This window comes from Rhineura floridana, chromosome 3 (genome assembly GCF_030035675.1).
Source record: "Rhineura floridana isolate rRhiFlo1 chromosome 3, rRhiFlo1.hap2, whole genome shotgun sequence".
Taxonomy (NCBI): Eukaryota; Metazoa; Chordata; class Lepidosauria; order Squamata; family Rhineuridae; genus Rhineura; species Rhineura floridana.
This window is the reverse complement of record NC_084482.1, coordinates 812,765-836,930: the sequence shown is the minus strand read 5'-3', so window position 1 is coordinate 836,930 and position 24,166 is coordinate 812,765. Positions and strand designations below refer to the sequence as shown.

The 24,166-nt window shown below is 41.9% G+C and overlaps 1 protein-coding gene across 6 annotated transcripts in view; it reads right to left on the bottom strand.

The window, feature by feature from the left end:
- Positions 1-23,645, bottom strand: part of LOC133379127 (intercellular adhesion molecule 3-like) — an 81,820-nt gene extending 58,175 nt beyond the window's left edge. For 3 of the 6 annotated variants that reach the window (XR_009761118.1, XR_009761117.1, XM_061613744.1), the window contains exons 1-3: positions 23,169-23,334; positions 12,634-12,900; positions 3,037-3,327 (exon numbers count right to left, since the gene is read on the bottom strand). Coding sequence is in view for 4 of the 6 variants with exons in the window: in XM_061613744.1 (XP_061469728.1) it covers positions 3,037-3,327; positions 12,634-12,900; positions 23,169-23,226 (616 nt within the window). In the remaining 2 variants the exon portion in view is untranslated. Of the gene's footprint in view, positions 1-3,036; positions 3,328-12,633; positions 12,901-22,760; positions 22,847-23,168; positions 23,335-23,479 lie in introns of those variants that run through there. The other 3 variants (XM_061613745.1, XM_061613746.1, XM_061613747.1) reach the window with 3 other exon arrangements.
- Positions 23,646-24,166: the final 521 nt, after the last annotated feature.

Here is a 24,166-nt window from a genome sequence, read left to right as displayed (position 1 = left end):
ATAGTTAGATAGCACTATCAGTGCCCAGTCACTGGGGAAGTTGATGTCTAGAAGTACCCTTACTAAAGCCAGGGCCTTTTTAGTGATGGGGCCACACCTTTGGAACCCCCCCCCCAAGGATTTACAAATGTCTCCTTCTTTACTATCTCATAAATGGGCTTTGAAAACCTTTATATTCCAATATACTTTTAATGAATGTGCGGTGCTGTTTTATTTTTCCTGAATTGTTTTGTGTCTGGTGGTTTTAATTTAATTTGTTTTTAATTAAAGCTATGTTGGGTTTTATTTTTTAAGCACTGCTAGATACATAGGATGCTGCCTTGTAATAAATCAGACCACTGGTCCATCTAGCTTAGTATTGTCTACACTGACTGACAGTGGCCCTCCAGGAGATGCTGGACATCGAACCTGGGACCTTCTGCGTGGATCAGCTATGGTCAGACAAACAATGCTTAGCTTTTGTAAATATAGATTGCTTTAATGAAATTGTTATTCAATTATTGTAATTGTTTTAAGTGATCTTTGTAAGCTGCTTTGTGAAGGCTTGTCATCAAAAGTAGGGTATAAATAGGTAAACCAACAAAGAAATAATACAATATGAAAGCGCTGTGAGAGACCCTGGAAAACAACTGACAAAAGTCTTTCCAGTCAGACCAGAAATTAAGCTTTGCCACACTTCAGTGTAGACTGAGGGTTGCCAACCCAGCACCCACAGGTACCATGATGCCTGTGATGGCTGTAATTGCTGTCCTCAGGAAAGGAACCCAGACTCTGAGCTTTCCTTAAAAAAAAAAAATTAAGTCCCTCGCCCTCCTAGAATGAAAGTTATGAAGTGAAAAGTGCAGATACCCTTCTAAGTGATTTCTGTGAAAATGAGCCAGTCTGGTTGTTCCCGCCTGTCAGTGTTTTTTAGCCAATGAGTGAAGTCAGAGCTGTGATTGATAAGTGAATTGTTTGGACAATAGAAATCACTGGAGTCCTAAAGAACTTCTGTTTCCCCCTCCCCTTTAGTGCACTTTTCCCGCTTCTGTCTTAATTTATAGTAGTCCTTGGAATCTCTGTGTTTTGCCTTTCCTTGCAATCAGGATACATTGTTCCTGTGGTGGGTCCATTTGAGATCAAGTTCTTCCTAGAAATTATTTCCTACAAATACTATTACACAGTTAAGTGTGAATGAATGTTAAAGAATCCCTGCCCCAAATGGCAAAATGTGAGAACTTTGCACAGAAGCTTAGGCTTGTCTCCTGCTGTGCAGGAGCTGAAATCCAGACACTCATTAAGATATCACTGTATAAACTTACAGTACAATGGTATACATGTCTACATCAGAAGTAAGTCCCTTTACTTACTTAGTGAACAGTAAATTTACTTAGTGGGGCTTACTCCCAGGTAAGTGGGTACAGGATGGCCACCTAGGCTTTGGGTTAGGACTGCACTGAGAAAAACCCGGTTCTTGTGTCTTTAATAGCGGTATCTCCACAATCAGGACCCATAGAACATAGCAGCTGAGTTCCCATGGTAAACATGAGGTTGTAGGGGTGGGGGGAAGCAACGATGACTGTACCCTCTCTAATTTTGTGTTATGTCATGCCTCCATAGCAGCCATGTTTTTATGCCACACACCCCATGGCAGCCATTTTGTGACTGGCACTCTCAAAATGTGCTCCCTGGTCCAAAAAGGTTGGTCACCCCTGATATAGATCATACAATCCCCAAGTCCGAATTACAGAACAGGCAAATAAAAAAGGATTCCGCCCATTAAAGACTATTCTTGCTAAACCTTGCCTGAAGTCCAAGAACCAAACTGATAGGCCCCCTTCAGCCTTGTAAATAAGCTCACAAAAGTTACTAGCCTGCCTTTTTAAAAAAAATCTAGCCTCTTAAGTGGCTAGTAGCCTGAATTTCCTTGCTAGCCACAGAGAAGGGGAAACCCTTTCCTCCACAGCCAGCATAGAAACACAGATTACCAGCCTCTTGACAGGCTAATAAAAAAACTACCAACCTGTCTTCTGCAACACATGCTGGACAAGGAGGCAGGAGGGACAGACTTCCTTTCCTGTGCAGCCAGCATGGATAGTAGAGGAGGAATGTAGAAATTACTCACCTGCATGAACTTCCTAGACACCTCTCAATCCCAGGTGAAGTTGTTAAATATAAGGCTAGGATACCCATTTTCTCAGCATCCCAAACTGCTCATCTCAGGCAAAGAAGATAAGTTAAGCCTGGTAGCGTGGCTGGAAACAGATTCTATTCCCAGCCCCCTGGAGAGCTGAAGCAACCTGAAGGTGATATATGATAATAGCATGCTTGCCCATAATGTGCATGCTCATTCCACAATTGTAAAATGGGTTTTGCAGGGGTCCATCGTGCTTCACAAACCTGCCAACCCATTTGAACAGAGATAAAAATGGGACAAAAAATACACCATGGGCAACTATGGCTTTTATTGATGATATCTAATGCCCTAAACAATGTAGGACTAAGCTACCTGAAAGAACATTTTCTCCCATATAGATCTGACAGTGAGGCCTCCCTGGTAATAACATAGATGCCCATCTTGCAGTAACCAGGGGCCCTTCTCTCTTGTGGCTCCCACTCTATGGAATCACCTCCATCCAGAGACTGGAAAGCACCGACACCAACAGCAACTTGCTTCCACCATGTGTTGAAATCTTTTTTTTATTTACTCAGGTCTTCAGGGCCATTATTACTATATGCTGAACTATAGTTAGTAACGGATCTGTATTTATTGTTTATTGTTTAACGTACTGACTCCAACAAATTTGTATTTTAGTTGGTTGTAAATTGCCTTAATATTTTCAAATTATGGGTGACATATAAATGGTTTTTAATAAATAAATAAATAATATACTCAGCTCTCTTAAGAACAATTGTCTACCTACAGTTTATGAGCCTCAATGCCAGTGGAAGCATCCAGAGCCCTCCAAGCTAGAACAAATTGTCAGATATATGAGTGCCTCCCAGCCCTGACAGGAGATGGCAAAACTGATCTGCTATATAGCAAATGGAGCTTACCCACAATCTTCAAGGTTCTGTTTGCACTTTTTTCCAGCACTTCTGAGGCCACCTGGAGGTAAGCCACACAGAGGATATCATCCCCATCCTCCTGAGGCTTAGCTACAAAACTGTACTCCACAGATGAAATGCCATGGCTACTGTTCAGGATGCTGCTGCCCATGCTCAGGGAGATGTTGATGCTCGATGGGATGGAGCCTCCCACTGTCAAACTAGAGATATTGCATATAATCTTCTCAGAGCGATTAGCCACAATCTCAGAAGCCAGGAAGATATCTGGAGTTGAGAAGTCTATGTTGGGGAAAACAAAAATATGGATGACCAGCATTTGAAAAAGTAAATGGGGACTGTGTTCAGCTGGCGACGGGGAGAATGTTTCTCAAGTCATATAGGCTTGCCCGCTCTAATGTATAGAACATGTACATCCTACAGTTGAATATCAAGCCTATGGAAGAGTTAAACAATAGTAAACAAAGACGCACTATAGACCTAAAGCCTAGCTGGTGACAAAAGTAGGATGCCTAGCAATCCTGTAAACTGGATAATAGACCTCACAAATCTTTATAGTTTGTTCCCAAGTACATGAAGAGGAAGTGGGGAGAGGAACTGATTGGCTGTGTTCATAAGATTAGTTTCTGGCTTGATGCCTGGAGATATTTACAGGGCTATAGCCCTAATTACCACTGTTAGAGAGTAAACAAAAAGGGCAGAGGCCTCCCTGTCAGGAAAGCTGGCATCAGAGATTTCCATCAGGGACCTTTTCCCGGCATTAAGAGAGACAGATGTGGGAAACTGTATTGCTTAAGATGTTAATATTTATTGTTTGGAACAATGTTGCCACGATTAATAGCCTAGGACTAACCCAAGCCATGTTAGTGCCTGAGGCAGAAAACCCAAATGGCAAATTGGTTTTAAATGATTCAGAACTTGATTAAATCTTGACATTCCAAAGTGGAAGCATAATTTTATTTACTACTATAAGGATGTTTTAGATCAGCCTTCACAAACTGGGTGCCCTCCAATATTTTGGGCAACAGGTCCCATGACCATTGGCCATGCTGGCTTGGGCTGATGGGAGTTGTAATCTAAAACATCTGGAGGGCATGAAATGCCATCTTATGCAGAGGTAAGCACAAATTTATTTATTTATCTATTTTATTTGTATCCCGCCCTTCCTCCCAGCAGGAGCCCAGGGCGGCAAACAAGGCACTAAAAACATTTTAAAACATCATAAAAACAGATCTTAAAATACATTAAGACAAAACAGTGTTAAAAACATTTTTAAAACTTTTTTTAAAAGGTTAAAAACATTAAAAACATATTAAGCAAATCTGACACAGAGATGCAGACTGGGATAGCTCTCAACTTAAAAGGCTTGTTGAAAAGAAAAGTCTTCAAAAGGTGCCAAAAAGATAGCAGAGATGGTGCCTGCCTAATATTCAAAGGGAGGGAGTTTCACAGGGTAGGTGCTGCCACACTAAAGGTCCGTTTCCTATATTGTGCAGAACGAACCTCCTGATAAGAAGGTATCTGCAGAAGGCCCTCACCTGCAGAGCACAGTGATCGACTGGGCATGAAGGGATAAGACGGTCTTTCAGGTAACCTGGTCTTGAGCTGTAAAGGGCTTTGTACATCAAAACTAGAACCTTGAAATTTAGGATACAATCCTACAAAAACCCACCAGCTAAGGGGCTTTAGGAACAGGTAAAGGCCTCTTGGGGAAGGGCTCGGCTCACTGGTAGAACATTTGCTTTGCATGCAGAAGGTCCCAGGGGTGGGAGAGTCTCCTGCCTGAAACCCTGGAGAGCCACTGTCAATCAGTGTAGACAATACTAAGCTAGACAAACCAATGGTCTGACTTGGTATAAGGCAGCTTCCTATGTTCCCTGCTATGCTGGCTGAACCTGGGATACGACACTGGCAGCATGAGATATTCATTGGCAGAACACACCAGTGATGAAACCATTCCATCAGTGAAGAGATGCCAAGAGCAGACAAAAATGGTGTGGGGCTGTGAATGGAATGAGGGAGAAAACACAGTTATGTCAAATCCTATACAGTACTCACTCAGGCCACAGACCTTCCAAAGGCATAAGTTTATACCAGCCCCATTGTGAATTCATTGGCTGCTTTTTGTGTCCGTGTGGCACAGTTCCTGATTGGTGGGCTGTGGTGGTTGCCATAGATACTGGGGGCCTGTCTATCGTTTTCCCTATGTATCTGTATTTCCCCCAGGCTGGGAAGTATTGGATTTGGCAGCCATTCTGCCAGTTTTGTATCTTCATTCCCAGCCTAAGGTTAAGTACGGGATTGCTTAATTAACTGTCTATTCTTGGTTTGAATACTTTCAAACAAAATCATATTAAAATACTTAGGGATGGGTGAGAATTTTGATTCAGTTCGCATTTCAAGCAGAATTGATCAAATTCGCACTTTCTGAAGCAATATGAGAACCAGAACACAGTCATCCTTCAAAATAAACATTTATTAGAATTTTGGGATGCAGTTCGCCAACTAAACAATATTTACAAAAATGCATATATTAGGGGAAAGTGTGCATAAAAATGAATATATGAGTGAAAATAACATGCAAAAAGGCATGATATGATGAGAAATGGCTTGCTAAAATGTGTACGTTTGTCAAAACTGCCTACAAAAATGTGTTTTCCTGAAGAAATTCACATTAATATGGTGGATAATTTGTTGGAATAGGCAAATGTTGCATGTTCCTTCAAGGGATATTTGGGGAATATCCCATGTACCTGTTTTACCATGATGTAACTTCCTAATGGGTGGGGTTACTTACCTGACTTCCTCCTCCTTTGTCCTGGGGGATTTTGAATATTCTCATTTTGCTGATCTATCCACCATTGAGAGAGGCCGCGTGGCACAGATGCTCTCTCTGAGAGCATCAATACTAAACCACTAAAATGAACTGAGACTCCTATTTTCTTTCTTCTAAGCTATAGAGCCTATGTTCCTAACATATGAGGTCGTAAGTAAACAATCTTTTCTTTTACCTAAAAGATTGTGACAGTTGTTGTTTATATACAGAAAGGTGGGGCTGGTTTATTCTCATTCTGCGGCTTGTATTTTTATATCTCTGCTAAGAAATAGGACCAACCAAATTAGTTCCTATTTCTCTCTGGTATTTTCATAATACCGAACAGAATTTGCATGAGGTTTTTTTAAAAAAATGCATGGATTGCTGCAGAAATGTATAGGACTGAATTTAACATTAGGAAAGTGAGAACCTGAGAGGACCGAAATGGACGGGTCTTCCCATCCCTAGTCAAGATCTAATAACAAACTAAGGGAAGAGATAATCTTTCAGAAATTAATATTAAACAATGATAAGCACCACCCATCTAAAATGCATAGATTACTCCTTCAGTATGATTATGAAACGGAAAAGTAAAGTAGTGAAATTGGCCCAGGCCGTAGGGAACAGTATGCCTATACAACTCTGGGTGGAAATTGTAAGCTTCATGGACATAACTTTTCTTTGAATAAGATTATGAGAGGAAACTCTTTTAAGGAAATGGCAAAGTGGTATGTGGAAAATTATGATCCTTTATTACTTTTTGTATAATTGTACGATTGTTTTTTTGCCACTTGTAGAAACATCATTTACTATGTTATAATTTGCTAACTGTTTTCTTCATTTTCTTCTCTGAATTTATGTTAGGGTGCTCCCAGATGTGGGATTGGTGTTGCTCACACTACATGCAAGTGTTTTGCAGCATCCACACAATGGCAACTGCATCAATATGCCAGTCTGAATATGTCCCCTTTAATTCAGATTTACCATTTATATAGAAAATCCAATAGGCTAAAAAAACCCCCCCTATTGTCAACAACCTGTTTAAAATATTTGAATGACCCATTTGTCATATTAAGCCCATATTATTATTATTTAAAAAAAATATTCAAATGGCAATCCCTGCCCTTATGTATAAGGTTTAATTTAAATATTATGCCAAGGAGTCAAGGAGAACATAACCCTCATGCAGCATTTGCTTGTGCCTTTAAACAAGGGAGCACTTAGGCTGTGTATACGTTACCATTTACTCTGGCTCCAATCCACTCTCACCCCTGTATTTTGTATCCGTGCACCAATGATATTACCCTCAATCCACAGGTATCTCATAGTTTCTTATAGAATACTGTACTTTGATGAGCTTTCCCCCAAGCCAGCTTCAATCCAACTTCAGAACTCCAAGCTCAGGCTGTAAACATATTAGTTGCTAAAACAAAGCGTTTCCATGAGTCACACCTGGAGGGGAAATGGGTTGATCTGCCGATCAGTTGCGAAATCTCTTTGAAGCTGAATTTTAAGAAAACACTCAAGCTGCTCCCACCAGGTTTTACAGTAAAAAGGGGCGGGGTTTGAGCAGCATCATGTGCAGAGCTTGGAAAAGTTACTTTTGTGAACTACAACTCCCATCAGCCCAATCCAGTGGCCATGCTGGCTGGGACTGATGGGAGTTGTAGTTTTAAAAAGTAACTTTTCCAAGCTCTGATCATGTGCCCCTTGTTTTTCAGAAGAGAAAGGTGGAGACGCACTGGAACTGGCAAAATAATGAGTGTGTAACGTCCTCTAGTGAGGGCAAAGAATACATTTACAGGATATAGGGCAATATAATTGCCTACTGGTTCCCCTCCCTGTAGTTTCAGTAACAAGATTTAACTAAGTGATATTCGAAGAGGCTGTCAAGCTTCTTGAAATATTTTTACAGTATCACACAGACTCAAACTGCAATTGAGGGCAGCCCAGCCTCCATCCTTAAGTGCACAGCAGGGGTACCTTGGCTGGGGAGACCCAAGATTTTCCTTAAGAAATTGTTCTGGACATTTCCAGCTGGGCAAGCACCATCTCATTCCATCCCCAGATTTTGGCCCTGCACAGGAGCTGTGTAAATACTTTGCCCTGAAATATTTTAAGTGCTGGAAGTATTACTTGGCTGCCTTTAGAAACATTTCAAAATGCCCCCCACAGAGCAATAAGCAGTTGTTAAAGCTATATTAAGATGCTCCATCCAGGACAGAGACTCCTGAAATAAAGTACCCAGGTATTTTTTAAAGGGTCATTGCTCTATTTGCCGAGCATTAATTGACCATCTGTGCTTGGTTCTGCTACTACCGAAGACAACTATTTTTGTTCTATCATAATTAATCCTCAGATTCTCCTCTTCAGAGTAGTCAGCCAAACTCACCAACATTCTTCTAAGCCCAATCTCAGGATAAGACACGTACCACATCATTGGCATACAGCAAGATCGGGACTTTGTGTCCATTAAGCAAAGGAGGAAAATGTCTGCGACTTCATGGCCTAACCCTGTGGTTCCCAACTTGGGGTCCGTGACCCCCAGAGGGGCTGGGAAGTCATTCTGGCAGGGCTGCAAAGAGCCAAGAGAGGAATTATTTATTAATTTTTAAAGGAAGTCTTCAGGACTGCTAGAACAAAGTGAACACGTGTGAGCAACTTCCATTCCTGGCTCCCCGCCCTGCCCCCCAAGGAGACCAGCTGCTGATTGCTCTTCCTGAGCTCCCAGCTCCTTAACCCCTCATGGAGAAGGGTGGCTTCAGCCTTTGCATGCTGCGTGGACCAGTGGCAGCCGCAGCAGCAACAGCAGAAGGAGAGCACAGATATGACGGCGAACATGTCCTGAGTGGGAGGGGTGTGTGTAGGGGCAGGGGGGTCCTCTGGCCTTCTCGCAACCCCTTCCCATAACCCACCAGAGACTCCTGCAATGTGAACGATGTAGAAAGAGGCAAGCAGCGGCAGCAGCAGACTCTCCCCTCCCCGTGCATGTTTGTGCAGTCCCACACAGGCCATGCCATTACCAGGCTAAGGGGAAGGGAGTGGTGATGGGGAGGTGAGGGAGAGAAAATAAGGGAAGGCCACTCCTCACCCCTTTGCCTCAGAAAGAAAGGGAGAGAAAGAGGCGGCAGTTGAGGAGGATTCCACCCTTGCTCTCACCGTCTACTTCCCTCTTCTCCCTTTGGTGTAAGGGGACAGGAGTGGGGAGTGAGGGAAAGAAGCAGAGTGGAACCATGTGCATTTGTTTGGAGGTCTCACTGCCACCACAGGTCACTCGGAGAAAGGAAGCACCTAGAATGGACACGCAGCCCACTTTACTCCAACCCTCCCTCCCCTCCCCGCCCTCATGTCCCAAGTGCCCTCCCTCCCACCCACATGGCTGCTCCTCTTCACTCTTCCAGCTGCTACCGCCTCTTACTTACTGCCTTCTTTTTAAAAATATATATCTTATTGCAGAATTTTCAATGAAACTACATAACATACAGATAAAATGACTGACTGACTATTGCAAGTTTTTCTATTCCCAAAATATAATATGATATGAATAAATTTCTACCCCCAAATATTTAACTATCCTGCTATCAATCCCTATCTATATCCCCTATTCCCCCCTCAACAATGGAAGAATGGCTATTGAAATTAATGGACTTAGTAGAAATGGATAAATTGACATGTCTACTTAGAGAAAAATCGACAGATACATTTCTTAAGGAATGGAAGCCTCTCTTAGACTTTTTGTTGAAAGATCAAAATAAAATGATGATATTGGATTTGACGATTAACTAAGACAGCCTATGGAGAAAAGTGATCCTGTATGTATACATTAAGGGACAGGTTTGATGTATATTATATACTTATAGCTGATCTGCGACAAATCGGAAGTCAACTTTTTATTTTATTTTTTTTGTTGTATTGTTATGTTTTTTGACTTTGTTTTGTTTGTCTTTTGAAAAATTTGAATAAAAATTATTAAAAAAAAAACAAAAACAAAAACAAAAAACAATGGTGTGTACTTTTATTGATTAAATTATGTTTAAAGGATTGAAGAAGAAGAAGAAATTAATATTTTGAGTGTTCCATTTCCCCCCCGAAAAGGGTCACTACATTTTGTAGCAATCATTCCAGCTGGTAGTATATTGAGCTGGTGGAGACCATCCATGTCCCACCTGACTGACGTGTATTATAAACAAGTAGCAAGCATCCACAAAATCTTTTGTTGTGAGTCCTCCAGCCTGTCTGAGCTTAGAGGTTAGCTTTTCCATAAAGGCGATACGCCAAACTAGTAACCAAGCTTGGCCCCTTTTAAGTCTTTCCAGTGTTATGCAATCTTAACTCTTGCATCCATGAGCAGATGTCCCACAAGTGTTTTGCATTTTATGTCTCTATCTGAGTTTATGAAAAGGTTTAGGATAGCCAATTGTGGTGTCTGGTCAATGTTTTGTTCAGTTATTTTCTTAATTTCTTCAAATATTCAGGTCCAAAAGTCTTGCACTTTCTCACACAACCACCACATATGGTGATACATGCCAATTGAATCGCATCCAGTCCAGCACTTGTGGGAGATGATGCGATGCACCCTTGAGATCCACACTGGGGTAGTGAACCAGCAATGGGCTATTTTCAGCATGGTCTCCTGGAGCTGATGAGAGGAAGTGGTCACTAATTGTCATTCCATAGTGGTTTCCAGTCCTGTCATCAAGCTCGGTCGACCAGACCCCTTCCCACTTGCTGGAGACAGTTTTTTCTCTACCCCCCAGGTGTTCTATCTGTGCCCCCCTTTTTCATTCTGCACGTCCAGATTTCCCTGTTCAAAAGAAAGCATATCTAGTGGTTGTTTTTTTCTTTCGTTTTGCACTTTGGTGTAAATCTGTAATTTTGTACAGCTGTATATCAACAGGAAACACATTTAAACGGTTTGTAATTATTCATTGCAAAACCATAAAACCTTCATTTTTATATATCTTCAAGGAAATCTGTTGTCTGCTTGTAGCTATTGGACTGACCTTTCTCAGGTTTTGTCCAGCTGATTTGTTTGTAACCTTAATTGTCCTGCTCAATGCTTGATTTAACATATCTAAAGAAAGATCAGTATCTGGTTATGCTTTAGGAGACTAGCCCTTCCCCCTCAGCTTGCTGAGGCAATTAAGTAGCTTTTGAGGGTTGAAAGTTGAAAAAGATACAATATATAAGAAATAATAGCAGCAATACAAATACAATTAAAAATCATACAGCATCTAGCATAGCACATTACAATGGCTAAAACAGGAAGAAAATTCATTAAGTTGTCTGCCAAGACCATTGACAATTTTAATATGGTAAAGCAGGGGGAAAATATTTTGGGACTTCTGATCTAGACTGTTTTGCGGAAATACAGAAATCTGTGCATACCCAGTTATCTAGCAACCAGAGGAGGTATAAATTCTTGGAGCCCTTGACAAGTATTAGAGAGGGGTGTCCTCCCGATACTTTAATAGCAGACCTCTTGGGGGACAAGCAAAATATGGTCACAATTGCGGTGGCAAATTTTGCTCTCGCAGCTAGAAAGATCAGAGCCAACCATGTCAAAATTTTAAATTAACAATCCTTGGTACGTCAGTAACTATATGTTGTTCGGTTTTATATGTATTTTATTGTTTTATTGTTGTTTGTTTGTTATGCAATGGCCTTTGGCTAAATGCAAATAAAGCAATTGAAGCAACCAGAGGAGGTGGAAATGCTTGCACTTGCGGGTGGTGTTTTTTTTTTTTTTTTTAAGGGAATCTACTATGGCTGTTTAAAATAAAACACGTATGCTCAGTTCCCTAGCAAACACAGGGACTGGAAATGTAAAACAAGAGGGTGAGATCATTAGGAAACAGCATGATTGATCCTTCATGGAGGAATGCCTACTTGTGCATGGAAAAGACTGTGTTTGCAGCTAGCATGGAGCATGCAGTGCAGACGGAGAAATCAACAATGGAGGTAAAAAAATGTGTCTTTACTATGAAGAAATGCTCCCATATGGATAAGCCCTTTGTCACAGTCCCTGTTACAGATATGCTGCTCAGGACATAGATGAGCCCCTCTACTTAGCTGAAAGTCTACTACCATAAGGAAAATAATCTATGTCTGATCAGGACTCCCTGAAGGATAAATTAGAGAAATTACGGGAAGAAGATAAGGGACTAATGCAACAGCCTTCTGTTACAGACTTCATTGCAAAACAATGGTTACTAACAGCAAGAACACTGATAATGATTTATGAACAAATTGCTACTGTGAATAAAAAAGGGGGGCTGTTGATGACATCCTTTGAAAATTTTACTTAGAAGTATTTGAAAAGAGCAGATTCTGTAACTAAATCCATCATGTTCCGCTTTAAGGAGCTGCCCCTTTTAAGATGACTGGGATCTTGGTGGGGAAAAGCAAGTTTCTTTTGCCCCAGAGAGAGAGACAAGCAAACTGGGTATCTCAGGGTCTCCATTTAAGTATTTGCTGTTCATCTCCCAGAAATTCACTCCCACCTAGAGGCTGTAAGTATCAGGAAGGAGTGTGGTAGCAACATTATTGGATAGTTTTAGGACACATCTGGACTATCTTACAAGGCAGTCTCCTAGCCTTTCCCTTTCTTTACACCCAGTAGTTGTGAGCTGGCATTTTGCTATAGGGTAGCGGGTGAGATGGCAACACGAGACCTCTTTCCCCCCCAGGAAATTAAATATGGGAGGAAGGGACTAGATTGCATAGCCTCCAGCTACATCCTAGCTCTGAAATAATATAAATACAATACTCACTGTAAACATAGATGACAGCACTGGTGAGTGGATCAGAGCCTTCTGTTATGACTAGGCACAGAGGTTTAAGGTCCCATTCAGTTGCACTGGTGATGTTTAGAGTACTCCATCCATCTCCTATCTCAATTGCTCCTTTCAGAGACACCTCCCATTTCATCTGGGTATAATTGGTGCATGAAGTGGTGCAGTTTAGATTCACAGACCCTCCAAACACCACAACAGATGCCTTGGGGTGGATGGTCACATTACAAGTGTCAAGGAGGTGTACTACAAGAAAGAAATATATAAAAATAGATGAGAGATTGCTCACTAAGAACATATTGTAATATAATTCAATCACCATTTGGAGGGCACATCTACACTATGGACATATATCTGTCTTATATTATTTCAACTGTCATGATGGTCCCCAAAGAACCTTGTGTAGTTTGATGAGGGTGTTAAGAAATCTCTCACAGACATTCCTAGCCCCCTTCACCTCACCTCCGTCCCCATGTTTCCTTCAAAGTACAAGCACATACTAGATAATGGAGGGCTGTAAAACTAAAACTATTTTAATTGAGCTCAGAAACAAATAGACAGCAATGAAGCAGATAGAGAATTGGGCCTGTACCAGTTCTAAGAATCCAAGTATCTCCCCTGCCTCATGATGGAAGTATGCATCTTGGGGTGCAGACCCCATGACCTGGGTCCGTTCTGCAGTCACCCTTTTCTGCATGAGCACCAGGTATGGACAGAGCAAGGACCAACCCTGGCTGAAGGCACTTGTGCATTGGGACTGCTAGGGAACATGTATGTGTGTATAAGGATGGGCTAGGATAAACTCCCAATTTCTTTATGGAGCTGCTGTTTGAATTAGGGGAGTGTTGTCTTGAGTCAAATGTAGCTCAAGTTAAATCTCTACGAGGCCTTCTACAGATCCCAAAATATGAACCTAATGCAGTTCTACTTTTGGAAACAAGACAGTGCATTTTTGAGGTAAGAGCTTGGTTGGCAGTCTTAAAGCTTTGACTTAAGATCTTAAAATGAGAACAGGGCTGTTAGCGTATTTGCCTGGGAACACCTATTGTAGTGTTTGGACAAAGCTAGCTGCCTATACTGGACTCTCACCATTCCTCCATCTTTAAATGGGACATAATGATGCATCTGCCTGGTAAAACGAAGACTTTGGCCCATTTCTTTTCAATCTCTTCTGGTTCATTCATGTACAACCTGTTCACCTTGCTGCTTAGGTATCTCTTACAATAATCCTACCCAGTTAGCTGCCTACTTTACAAATCTGCATGTTGCTAAATGTTGTAGAGATTTTATTCTTGCCAGATTTAGGCTGTATAAACATTACTGTTTACTCTGGCTCCAGTGCATGCCGACCACATGTTTTCATTGGACCTGTGTGGAGAACTCCCTGAGCAGAAAAATATTATTGGTATTGTTTTCAAGCCACTTACACAGGTGAATTCCTTCTTTTTACAACAACACTGAAAGCTATTGAGAAGGTGGAATTATCCTCTAAATAAACATCTGATCAGCTACCTGGACCACTTACATTAAATATTACCTCACAACTGAACTTCCAGGGTGATTTCTCCTCTTCTCCCAGGCATTTTAGCATGTGTTTTTAAATTACTTTTAAAAAATGTGTTTTTAAATGTGTATATTTGTTTTTAATGTTTTTAATTATTGTAAACCGCCCAGAGAGCTGCAGCTATGGGGCAGTATACAAATGCAATAAATAAATAAATAAATAAATCTCTGCCCACCTCTGTAGATTCATAAACGGGAAGAAGGCTGGCTCCTTGTCATGATCACCAGAAAGCCAGCACCACACTCACCATGGCAAATGTAATTGCTGAAGCCTTTCCCTAAATACTGTAAGTATTCTTTTGAAGGCTTCTCTACCTTCATTTAAACTGCCCACAAAACCACAGGAAAGGGCATCAGCCTTTTTGGGGGGGGGAGGGGAAACAAACAAACCTTAAAAGCACCTACCACAGCCCCCACTGCACAGTCTGACATTTGGTGGGCTTCAGCCCCTGAGAAGGGGCTAATGTGACTGCAAATTTGATTCAGTTCTGCTAAGAAATATAAATAAAAAGTATAGGTGTTTGCTTTCTTCTGCTAGTCAGTGGGGAAACATCAAAGTCTTCATCAAATGAGTCAAGGGGGCCCTATAGGTGGGGGGGGGGAAGAGGTCAAATTGGGTGGACAAGCTTTTGCTGGGAGACTGGGCCTTTGCATAACGAAAGACATGGCCAAGTATATGGGATATGTTGTCACAGAAACTGTGACCCTGGACACCCTTCTGTGCTGGAGATCCTTCTGAAAGCCTGTCTTTCTTCATCCTCCCTTTTTTGGAAGTGATGCCATCAAGGTGTCTGTGTACGGCTGTCTGAAAACTGGGTCTAAAACAGACGCAGAAGCTTGGCTTGCTCTGTGATGAATCCAGTGCCATGGTTCTGCGGCTCCTTTAGAAACCTAGCAGGATCTGTTGTAGTCTTAATGGGGTGAGCCATCTTATGCTTAGCCTGTATATATATATGTATATATGTCAATAAAATCTTCTATCACAGAAAAAATCATCACAGAAAAAGTCTCCAGTGCCCTTCACTCCAAGGGAACTAAACCTAAGGTACAAGCTAAAACCCTGAAATCTCTCCTTGCTCAGAGATTGGGGATGCATGTAACAAGACCTTTGTTCAATCCCAGACAAGGCAAAGCCACAGTGATAGTCCCAGACAGAGTAATCAAACAGCAATCTCATTAACCTAGAAACTGGTTTCTTAGGTTCATGGTATAACAAGGCAGACAGACATGCAGCTGGCCAGCACTGTCACATTCGCTCTACTCCAAAGCTGGAGTTCTGAGTCGTAACTACTGTCATTATTTTACCTCAGGTAGGTGTTAAATTTCATCACTACATGGGCAATTTGGGATCCACACTCAGAGAGATATAGAAAGCTGCCTTATACCAAGTCAGACCATGGTCCGTCTAGCTCACTAATGTCAGCAGCACTGACTTTTTTTAGGAAAGAGGAAAAGCTCTGGAACAGGAGGTCACTGCTGAGGGAGGGAAAGTTGTGCATTGTTTTTATTTTCATTTTAAAAAGTGTATGTGGCTATATAACTCTTTCAATATTAAAAGGGAGGCTGACATCTGGAAAAAACCTCTGGGTGAAATCAGACTCCCCCCCCCCGCCTGCAGATCCAGGGACAAGAAGATCTGGGATAGGACAGGGGACAAAGGTCTTCCCACACCAACCCACAAGTTGTCCTGATTGCCACCAGCACTAGTGACCTCTAAGAGCATGGCTGTCCATTGCAACCACATGACAGCAGCCCCACCATGTGAGAGGTTTGCCTGTTAAAAACTCTGAAAGCTCCCACACCAATTGACAGGGAAAGCTGAAGAGGATGAAAATGGAAGCTGGTGTAGCCTAATGGTTAAGAAATTGAGCTAGAAATCCCAGGTCCCAAGTGTGAATTTTCTCTGTGCCACAAACTCACTAGGAGGTTTTCAGCCACTGTTAATCAGAACCCACTTTGTATTACGTGGATAATAACTTTTATTGTACAGGGTTCTTGTAAAAAAATACAACAGAATTTGAACACCCAAAAGCTAGGATTTTTCTAATTGCAGTTATATCCCATCTTTCCTCCAAGGATCTCACGGTGGCATACATGGTTCTCCATATTATCCTCTCACAAGAACCCTGTGAGGTAGGCCAAGCTGAGAGTTGATGACTGGCCCAAGGTCACCCAGTGAGCTTCATGGCCAAGAGGGGATTTGAGCTCTAGTTTCCCAGTTTCTAGTCCAACACTCTAACCACTATACCACATTAACCTGGATGGGCAACCTGATGCCTTCCAGATGTTATTGGACTACAGCTCCCAACAGAAACAACAACTGGAAGACCATGAGTTCTCCAATTCACTATATAAATGTAAGTGATGGTTAATAAATCACGCAGATAGTGAAGGAGGACCTGCCGGCTGCCATTTACTTTGCTGCTAAGCAATAGATGGGCAGTCAGCAGGCCCTCCTTCACTGCATATATGATCATTTCTGGGGGAAGCCTTCAGAAATATCAACACACAGAGCTCTTACTTTATTGTTATTAATTAATTAATTGTATATTAATTGTATATCCCAACCCTCCTCCCGGAGGAGCCAGGGTGGCAAACAGAGAAATTATAAAACTTCTAGAAATAATAACAATAGAGATGCAGACTAGGAAAGATCTCTCCTTCAAAAGCTTGTTGGAAGAGGAAGGTCTTTAGTAGGCATCAAAAGGACAACAGAGATGGTATTCCTTTATGTATCCAGGTCCCAAGCCATGTAGACCTTTAAAGTCATCGTCAGCACTGTATGAAGTATATTCAGGAATGGACCAGAAGCCAAGGTAGCTCTTTAAGCATAGGGGTGAGGATGTTGCCAAGATCTGGCCCTAGGTAGTTATCCTAGCAGCTGCATTCAGCTGGGGGCGGCACATATACAGTGTATTGGCTTCCATAACAACAGAAGAGCAGAATATAAATGTAAGAAAATAAGCTCCTAAATTCTGTACTAACTGCAATTTCCTAGTCTTCAAAAGGAGCCCAGTAGTGGACAGTTCATTTTGGTTTCAAGCAGATGTTAAGGAGGTGGTTACAAGACACTTGAACTGGTCAGGGAGACAAAGGGTAGTGATGGCAGGTTGGCTGTGGGGAAGTGATCCAAGCATTTGGAAATCACACATCCAAAACTTGAACTTGAATAGTGAATAGGCTAATTGGCATTTATAACATCTTTTGGTGTGAAGTGTTGGTCTTAAATGTTTCTCTTATTGTGGAGAAATAAATCCTCTGTAATTGAACTTAATTTGATAGCTGTAAATGCAGTCTCAGTTTGGGGCAGATGATCTTGAAGCAGGTCGGTGAGTGAACAAATTGTATATAATACAGAGCTTATAATTTTAGACAAAGTAAAATGAAGCTATTTAGAAAGAACCTCTGCACTTTTAGAAAACATTTGTGGGCATGTATGCACATGTGCAGATCCATAGTGGAATAGCATTGGCAGTTTGTACAAAGAAGGAAGGAAAGAAAGAAAAACACCACACAACTGTTTTTTACATTAAAAAAGGGCCTCATTTGGAATACTGTGTACAGTTCTGGTTGCCTCATCTCAAAAAGGATATTATAGAGTTGGAAAAGGTTCAGAAGAGGGCAACCAGAATGACCAAGGGGATGGAGCGACTCCCTTACGAGGAAAGGTTGCAGCATTTGGGGCTTTTTAGTTTAGAGAAAAGGCGGGTCAGAGGAGACATGATAGAAGTGTATAAAATTATGCATGGCATTGAGAAAGTGGATAGAGAAAACTTCTTCTCCCTCTCTCATAATACTAGAACTCGTGGACATTCAAAGAAGCTGAATGTTGGAAGATTCAGGACAGACAAAAGGAAGTACTTCTTTACTCAGTGCATAGTTAAACTATGGAATTTGCTCCCACAAGATGCAGTAATGGCCACCAGCTTGGATGGCTTTAAAAGAAGATTAGACAAATTCATGGAGGACAGGGCTATCAATGGCTACTAGCCATGATGGCTGTGCTCTGCCACCCTAGTCAGAGGCAGCATGCTTCTGAAAACCAGTTGCCGGAAGCCTCAGGAGGGGAGAGTGTTCTTGCACTCGGGTCCTGCTTGCGGGCTTCCCCTGGGCATCTGGTTGGCCACTGTGAGAACAGGATGCTGGACTAGATGGGCCACTGGTGTGATCCAGCAGGCTCTTCTTATGTTCTTATTGTGCTCAAAGGCAGGTAGTCCATTTAAAGTAAGCAGAACCTGTGAAAATGAGAGATACCTAGAATATCTGTATCTTTGCCTATGGTTTATTCTGAATTTACAACTTGATTCCTTGGGAAGTCAGGGACTCCCTAACATGGAGGTTAACTTCCCAGTGCCTTAGACTTACTTTAGAATAAGTCCCATTGAACTCAGTAGGGTTTGTCTCTTTTAAACACTGTTTGGTGCAGGAATCAGATGGAGATCTATCTCTGCCTGTAAATCAGGACAGGGGAACCTGTGCTTTTCCATATGTTGTTGGACTCTAACTCCCATCAGCCCCACCCAGCATGGCCAATGGTGAGAGATTATGGGAGTTGTAGTCCAACATTTGGAAGGTCACAGGTTTCTCATCTCTTATGTAAATTCTCTGTGATCTCTGTGTATATGAATCACTACATGGTTGGATACATCCCATACTTTATAGTTAAACATGAAAATGTTCTATATTTGCTGTTTGTTCTTGATAATAGCTTCTTTTTACATATTTCTGCTCTTGTGCAGCGTTAACCACTTAGCAGTCATAATAGTGGCTCAATGGAGTATAGTCAAATGTCATGATAATATATTGCATTTTCTGTAATAGTAAACATAATTTAGGAAAATGAATCTTTAAAAATATATGGCATTTATCACAGGGTGATCAGGAGGGCAAACACAATGAGCACAATAGATTAGAAGTAATTATTAGTATTAGTAAGGTTGAAAACAGGCTCAGAAGGACATTTGTTCATGCATTCTGCAGGGGTGACAGGTGCTCTACAGAAAATGGTGGTCATGCAGAAGGTGGAGGCAAAGAAAGTTGAGGGTGAAGGCATAGGAAGCGCACCTACTGCAACATGTGGAAACACCTGCATTGTCTAGCCATAGCATACCAGGCAGTGGCTGCATTTCCACTCCCCCATCTATGCAGATGGCAGTTCCCCATTCAGCTCTCCCAAACACAGTAAGATCAATGAGATATAAGAAAAATTACCCTCATTCTGCATTGGTTTCCTTGCTCGCAGTGACAACATTATCATGTAATCAAATCTGGCTGTGTGACATCACACTCATTGCATGATCCCTGATTTGCTAGGATCACAAAGTGATTGAGAGAGAAGCCACACAGAAGGGAGGAGCATTGCCAAAGCAGCAGCACACTGGTCTACGAAGGCTAAATAAACAAATAAGAACATCTGGAGAGGGAAGGCTTTCTTCTTTCCCCTGATAACAATTCCTCCTATTCCTGAAAGCACACGTTTTACACTGAAAATATTACCATGTGAATATTTGGTTAGCCCTAACAATTAGTAATAACAATAGATGCATATTGTTGATTTTGTATTCAGTTAGTAGATATTCTGAGCAATAGTATATGCAGTTTACAATCTTGGTTATGTGCCTATTGATTAAATATTGTTCATGTGATTGTATAATTTAGTCTTGCCCTTGGTTCATGTATGAAAAATGGAAATGGACTGCCTTCAAGTCGATCCTGACTTATGGTAACCCTACGAACAGGGTTTTCATGGTAAGCGGCATTCAGAGGGGGTTTACCATTGCCTCCCTCTGAGGCTGAGAGGCAGTGACTGGCCCAAGGTCACCCAGTGAGCCTCATGGCTGGTGTCTTCCCCCCTGGCAGGCTCCTGGACCATCAAAGCCTCTTCTTCCTTCTCCACTACTGACTGCAACTCCTCACAGTCCAATCCCTCCAGCTGCCCATCCACTTTCTGGATCTCTTTAGCTACCCCAGTTGGACTCCTGGGTCACTCTCAACACTTGTAGCGGCTGATCAGGCAGAGCTCTCACCTCCTCACATGGGGTCTCCTTTTTCTCTCCAAATATGCTTTCAAAAATCTCCCCCATTTGTTGCCAGTGCTCCTGGTGCTCTCATTGCCTTTGCTGCCAGTCCTCCTGCCTATGTTCCTGGTATATCAATTCAACTGTTCTAGGAGGGTTGCTGTTGTCCCCTCCACCTTGACTCAGGCACACTTTTCTCCCAATGCTTCTTCCAAGAAACTCAATCCCGCTGCTAACACCAGTGTTGCACGCCACCCCAATCTCCGAGCAGTGAGATTTCCAGGGGTCCCTGTGCTCACTAGCATAATGTTCATGGCAATCAGTCCCAGCTAACAGCTTAGTCACCACATTTCAAACTAGCTGTAGTTTCCAGATGCTTTTAAAGGACAGCCCAGTGTACAACACATCACAGTAATCTAACCTAGAAGTTGCCAGGACATGGATTAACACGACCAGGTCCTCTCTCTCCAAGAAGGACCCCAGCTGTCAGGGGTAAAGTGCTCCTTTGCAGTTGATTAAGCTGTACTATACAGGGGCACTCACACAATGTAATGGGCAAAGAAAAGAATATATCAGTTTATCATAGCCTTATACTGATATCTTAAGCATATTTCTTGTAGTACAAATGTCTTTCAGCAAGACCTTCCTGAAAACCATGGATATAGACACATTGGCCTTAATCTGAGGGAGGGATGTGAAGACTAGTTAAAGTCACTCTCTATTGTTATTACTTTTCAGAGCTCAGGATAGCACTGAAAACAGGCTCTGTGGGCTAATAAACTAGACCCAAATTCATATTAAGCACTGACCATGTAAAAAATGTTATAGCCCTGCAATATATTTAGGATCTAGATGCTCACCTCCACTTATTGTCTCAATTCAAGCATCACAACAAACCATAGTTTGCACTATCTATAGCTTGTTGGTTTTCCAAAAGATAGTTTACATTGGGTTTCATCTTGCCTGTTTCACCTAAAAATACATTGATGCTATACTGAACTGCTCTGCCTTCCCTTACTACTGGTAAGGTGATTCTGCATTTGCTTGTTGCTACTATTGGACAGCATCTCTAAAGAGACAGTGCAGCTGTGATGCCTTGAAAACTCTTGGGTTGCTGTCCCCTGTTCCAGTTGTGTACTCCTGTTTTCTCCACCGTTCTGCAGATCCTGTTCCTTTGCCCCTCTTTTTTATTTTTCTAACTGGCCCCTATTCATATTGCATCCTCTGCTTATCAGCAATGTTTTCCCCATCACCTTGTCAGCCCGTCCCACCTACAAGAAACAAGCTAACATCTGAGGTACAAAAGAAAGCCAATGCAAGAGAAGGAGACCAGGCTTCTGAGCAGAATAGAGGGCTCCTCCAGACAACCTGTTCATTGAGCATTCATCCTGATTTGCTCACACAAAGCTTACACAGAGGTTACACCAATCTTTACTGAGCACCCATTCTGACTAGTTTGCAGGGAGGTTACAACAATGAACATTCATCCTGAGTTCATCTTGATTTGCTTGCACGGTTGATATATCATTCGTTCATTCATCCCATCCTGTTCAGTGCATCTCCCTTCATTTTTCTAACTGCAAAAAGTCTTTTTTTTTTAAAGTGGTTTTTTTGCAACAGCATGACTGAGCAATTTAATCCGCTTTAATTGTGCAAACCTAAATTGCCAATATGTGCTTCAGTCCCTCCCACAAAATACTGACAGTTTGGAGATGACCAGAGTGAGGAGGAGGAGGCTGGGTTTAGGAAAATGCCAGCAATGCTTAGGAAAGTGGGTGCTTTACTTTCATTCCCACCTGCTCTGCTCTGGATTCCTGTGCCTCCTCTATAGCAGATGAAGCAACAGGTGCAGCCATGTTTTTTCCCAATTTTGATATCACAGTAAGTTACTGTTTTCACAAATTGGGTTTTGAAAGCCTGCTTCTAACCATGTTTTATAAACCTGCTTCAACCCATAGTTTCACATTCTGGTGTCTCAGCTAATCACAACAAATCATAGTTAAGCTTTGCAAACAACTTGTATAATGTCCGAACTGACCCACTGTGAGTACATAAGGGGAGTCAGAGTAACTTAACAGTTTCACCCCTTAGAGAAAAGAGCCAACATACATGACAAACATCCACTTTGGACACCACTTGCCTGTAGCAAATAATTCATATTGTTAACCGGTAGAATGTGATACACGCATCTGTTCTGACATACACATATACTGTGGGGAAACTGTCACCACTCTAAGCAAAACTAGATATGTTTTAAATTAATTTTTTAAATATCAAATTTAACAAAGAACAAAAGAAAAAGAAAGACAATAAAAGGGAAAAAACGCAATGACAAAACCCACTGTCAGTTCACATTAAGAATGCGATAACCATCACTGCCATCTAAAATTAAACATGTAAGTTGATTTAAGTGCTCCAGATATCCAGATAGGTAGGTATCCACATGAGTGCACTCAAGAAAATGCACTTAAGTGTAGCAAGGGCAGGGTGCAAAACATGGCATGAGACAGTGTTTGCCTGACCTACCTACAGTTTCCTACTATGAAGTGATATCACAGAAATTCATGATATGTGAAGTTCTCACATCTCAGCCAAGTCACATGACATTTTCCATGCCCCTTTTGTATTTCCATGAACCTTTTGCTCTTCAGGTGCTTCCAGACTGTTTAGTGTGCTTCTTATTCATTCAAGTTTTTTGCAGCAGCCACACATCATCGGTGTCAAAATGCCAGCCCATATCCATCCCACCCACCTCATTTCATCCAGAGTTATCCTTTCCATGGAAAATACAAAACTGTTGCTAACACCCTGTTTGCAATATCTCAACGATCCATTTGCAAATTAAGCCTCCGTCGGGCAGCACCCTTAGATTAAGCCAGCTTCCAGATTCTGTCTCTCCCTGCCAGGGGATTACAAGGCATATTCAGGACTCACCCACAGGCAACCAGAAGGTAAGAAACGCAGCAGAGTTCAGAGACAGGACAGCTTTCATCTTCAGAAGAACAAAGCACAAAAAAAGAGCATTCAGGAAAATTTACAGTTTCCCAGCTAGATATATGGAGCCAGAGCAATATTGGGCAGTCTAAACAGTTCTCTTGTCTAAACTCCTCTGCATATTAGGTTCAGGAAACATGAGTACTAACATGCATTTCCTCTAACCTCCACCCTCTGACTCATTCATATACCCACTACCTCATCCAAGCATTCCCCCCCCCATACATACAACCATGGTGATGAGGGAATACCTGAAGTTCTGAGGAAGATAAAATAGACTTTGCCAGGGCCAAATGCTAGTTCCCATAAGCTTTAAAACAGAGGTGGGGAACCTGTGGCCCTCCAGTGGTGGTGGTGGTTGTTATTGCTGGTGTTGGACACCAATTCCCATCCTCTCCAGCCAGCATGGCCTCAGGCTCCCCCATCTCCTGCACAAAATAGAGAATCCAATGAGATTAAATTTCTTGTACCACTAGGGGAAGCTATGCTGGGCAAAATTCTTCTTCCATCTTTGACATTCTTTAAAGGCATAGCAGCCCTTCTCAGAGATGAGTAAAATAGCCGTACCACACACAGGCTTAAGGGAAGATGACCAATTTAGATATACATATATTTTTAAAACCTGTATGTTCTCTTACATGGGAGAAAATGTCAGAGGCTTGGCTCTTTTAGACAGGTCTGTTTAAAATTTACAACTAGATCACCCCCCCCTTTTAATTAAGCAAACCCTCCTAGAAGCATGCCCTCTGCCACCAAGCTACTGCCCATCCCCTGCAGTCCCCATCTGCAGTCTGAAGAGATACAGTCTGGATGTAGGTTTATCACTTCTGGGGAAACAAGGTGTCTGTGTATATGCAGAATGCATTTTCCTCAACACTGTAGGCATACGCACTTCCATTTTTCTCGTTTCATCCTGAGCCACTATGGCGATTTAAAAA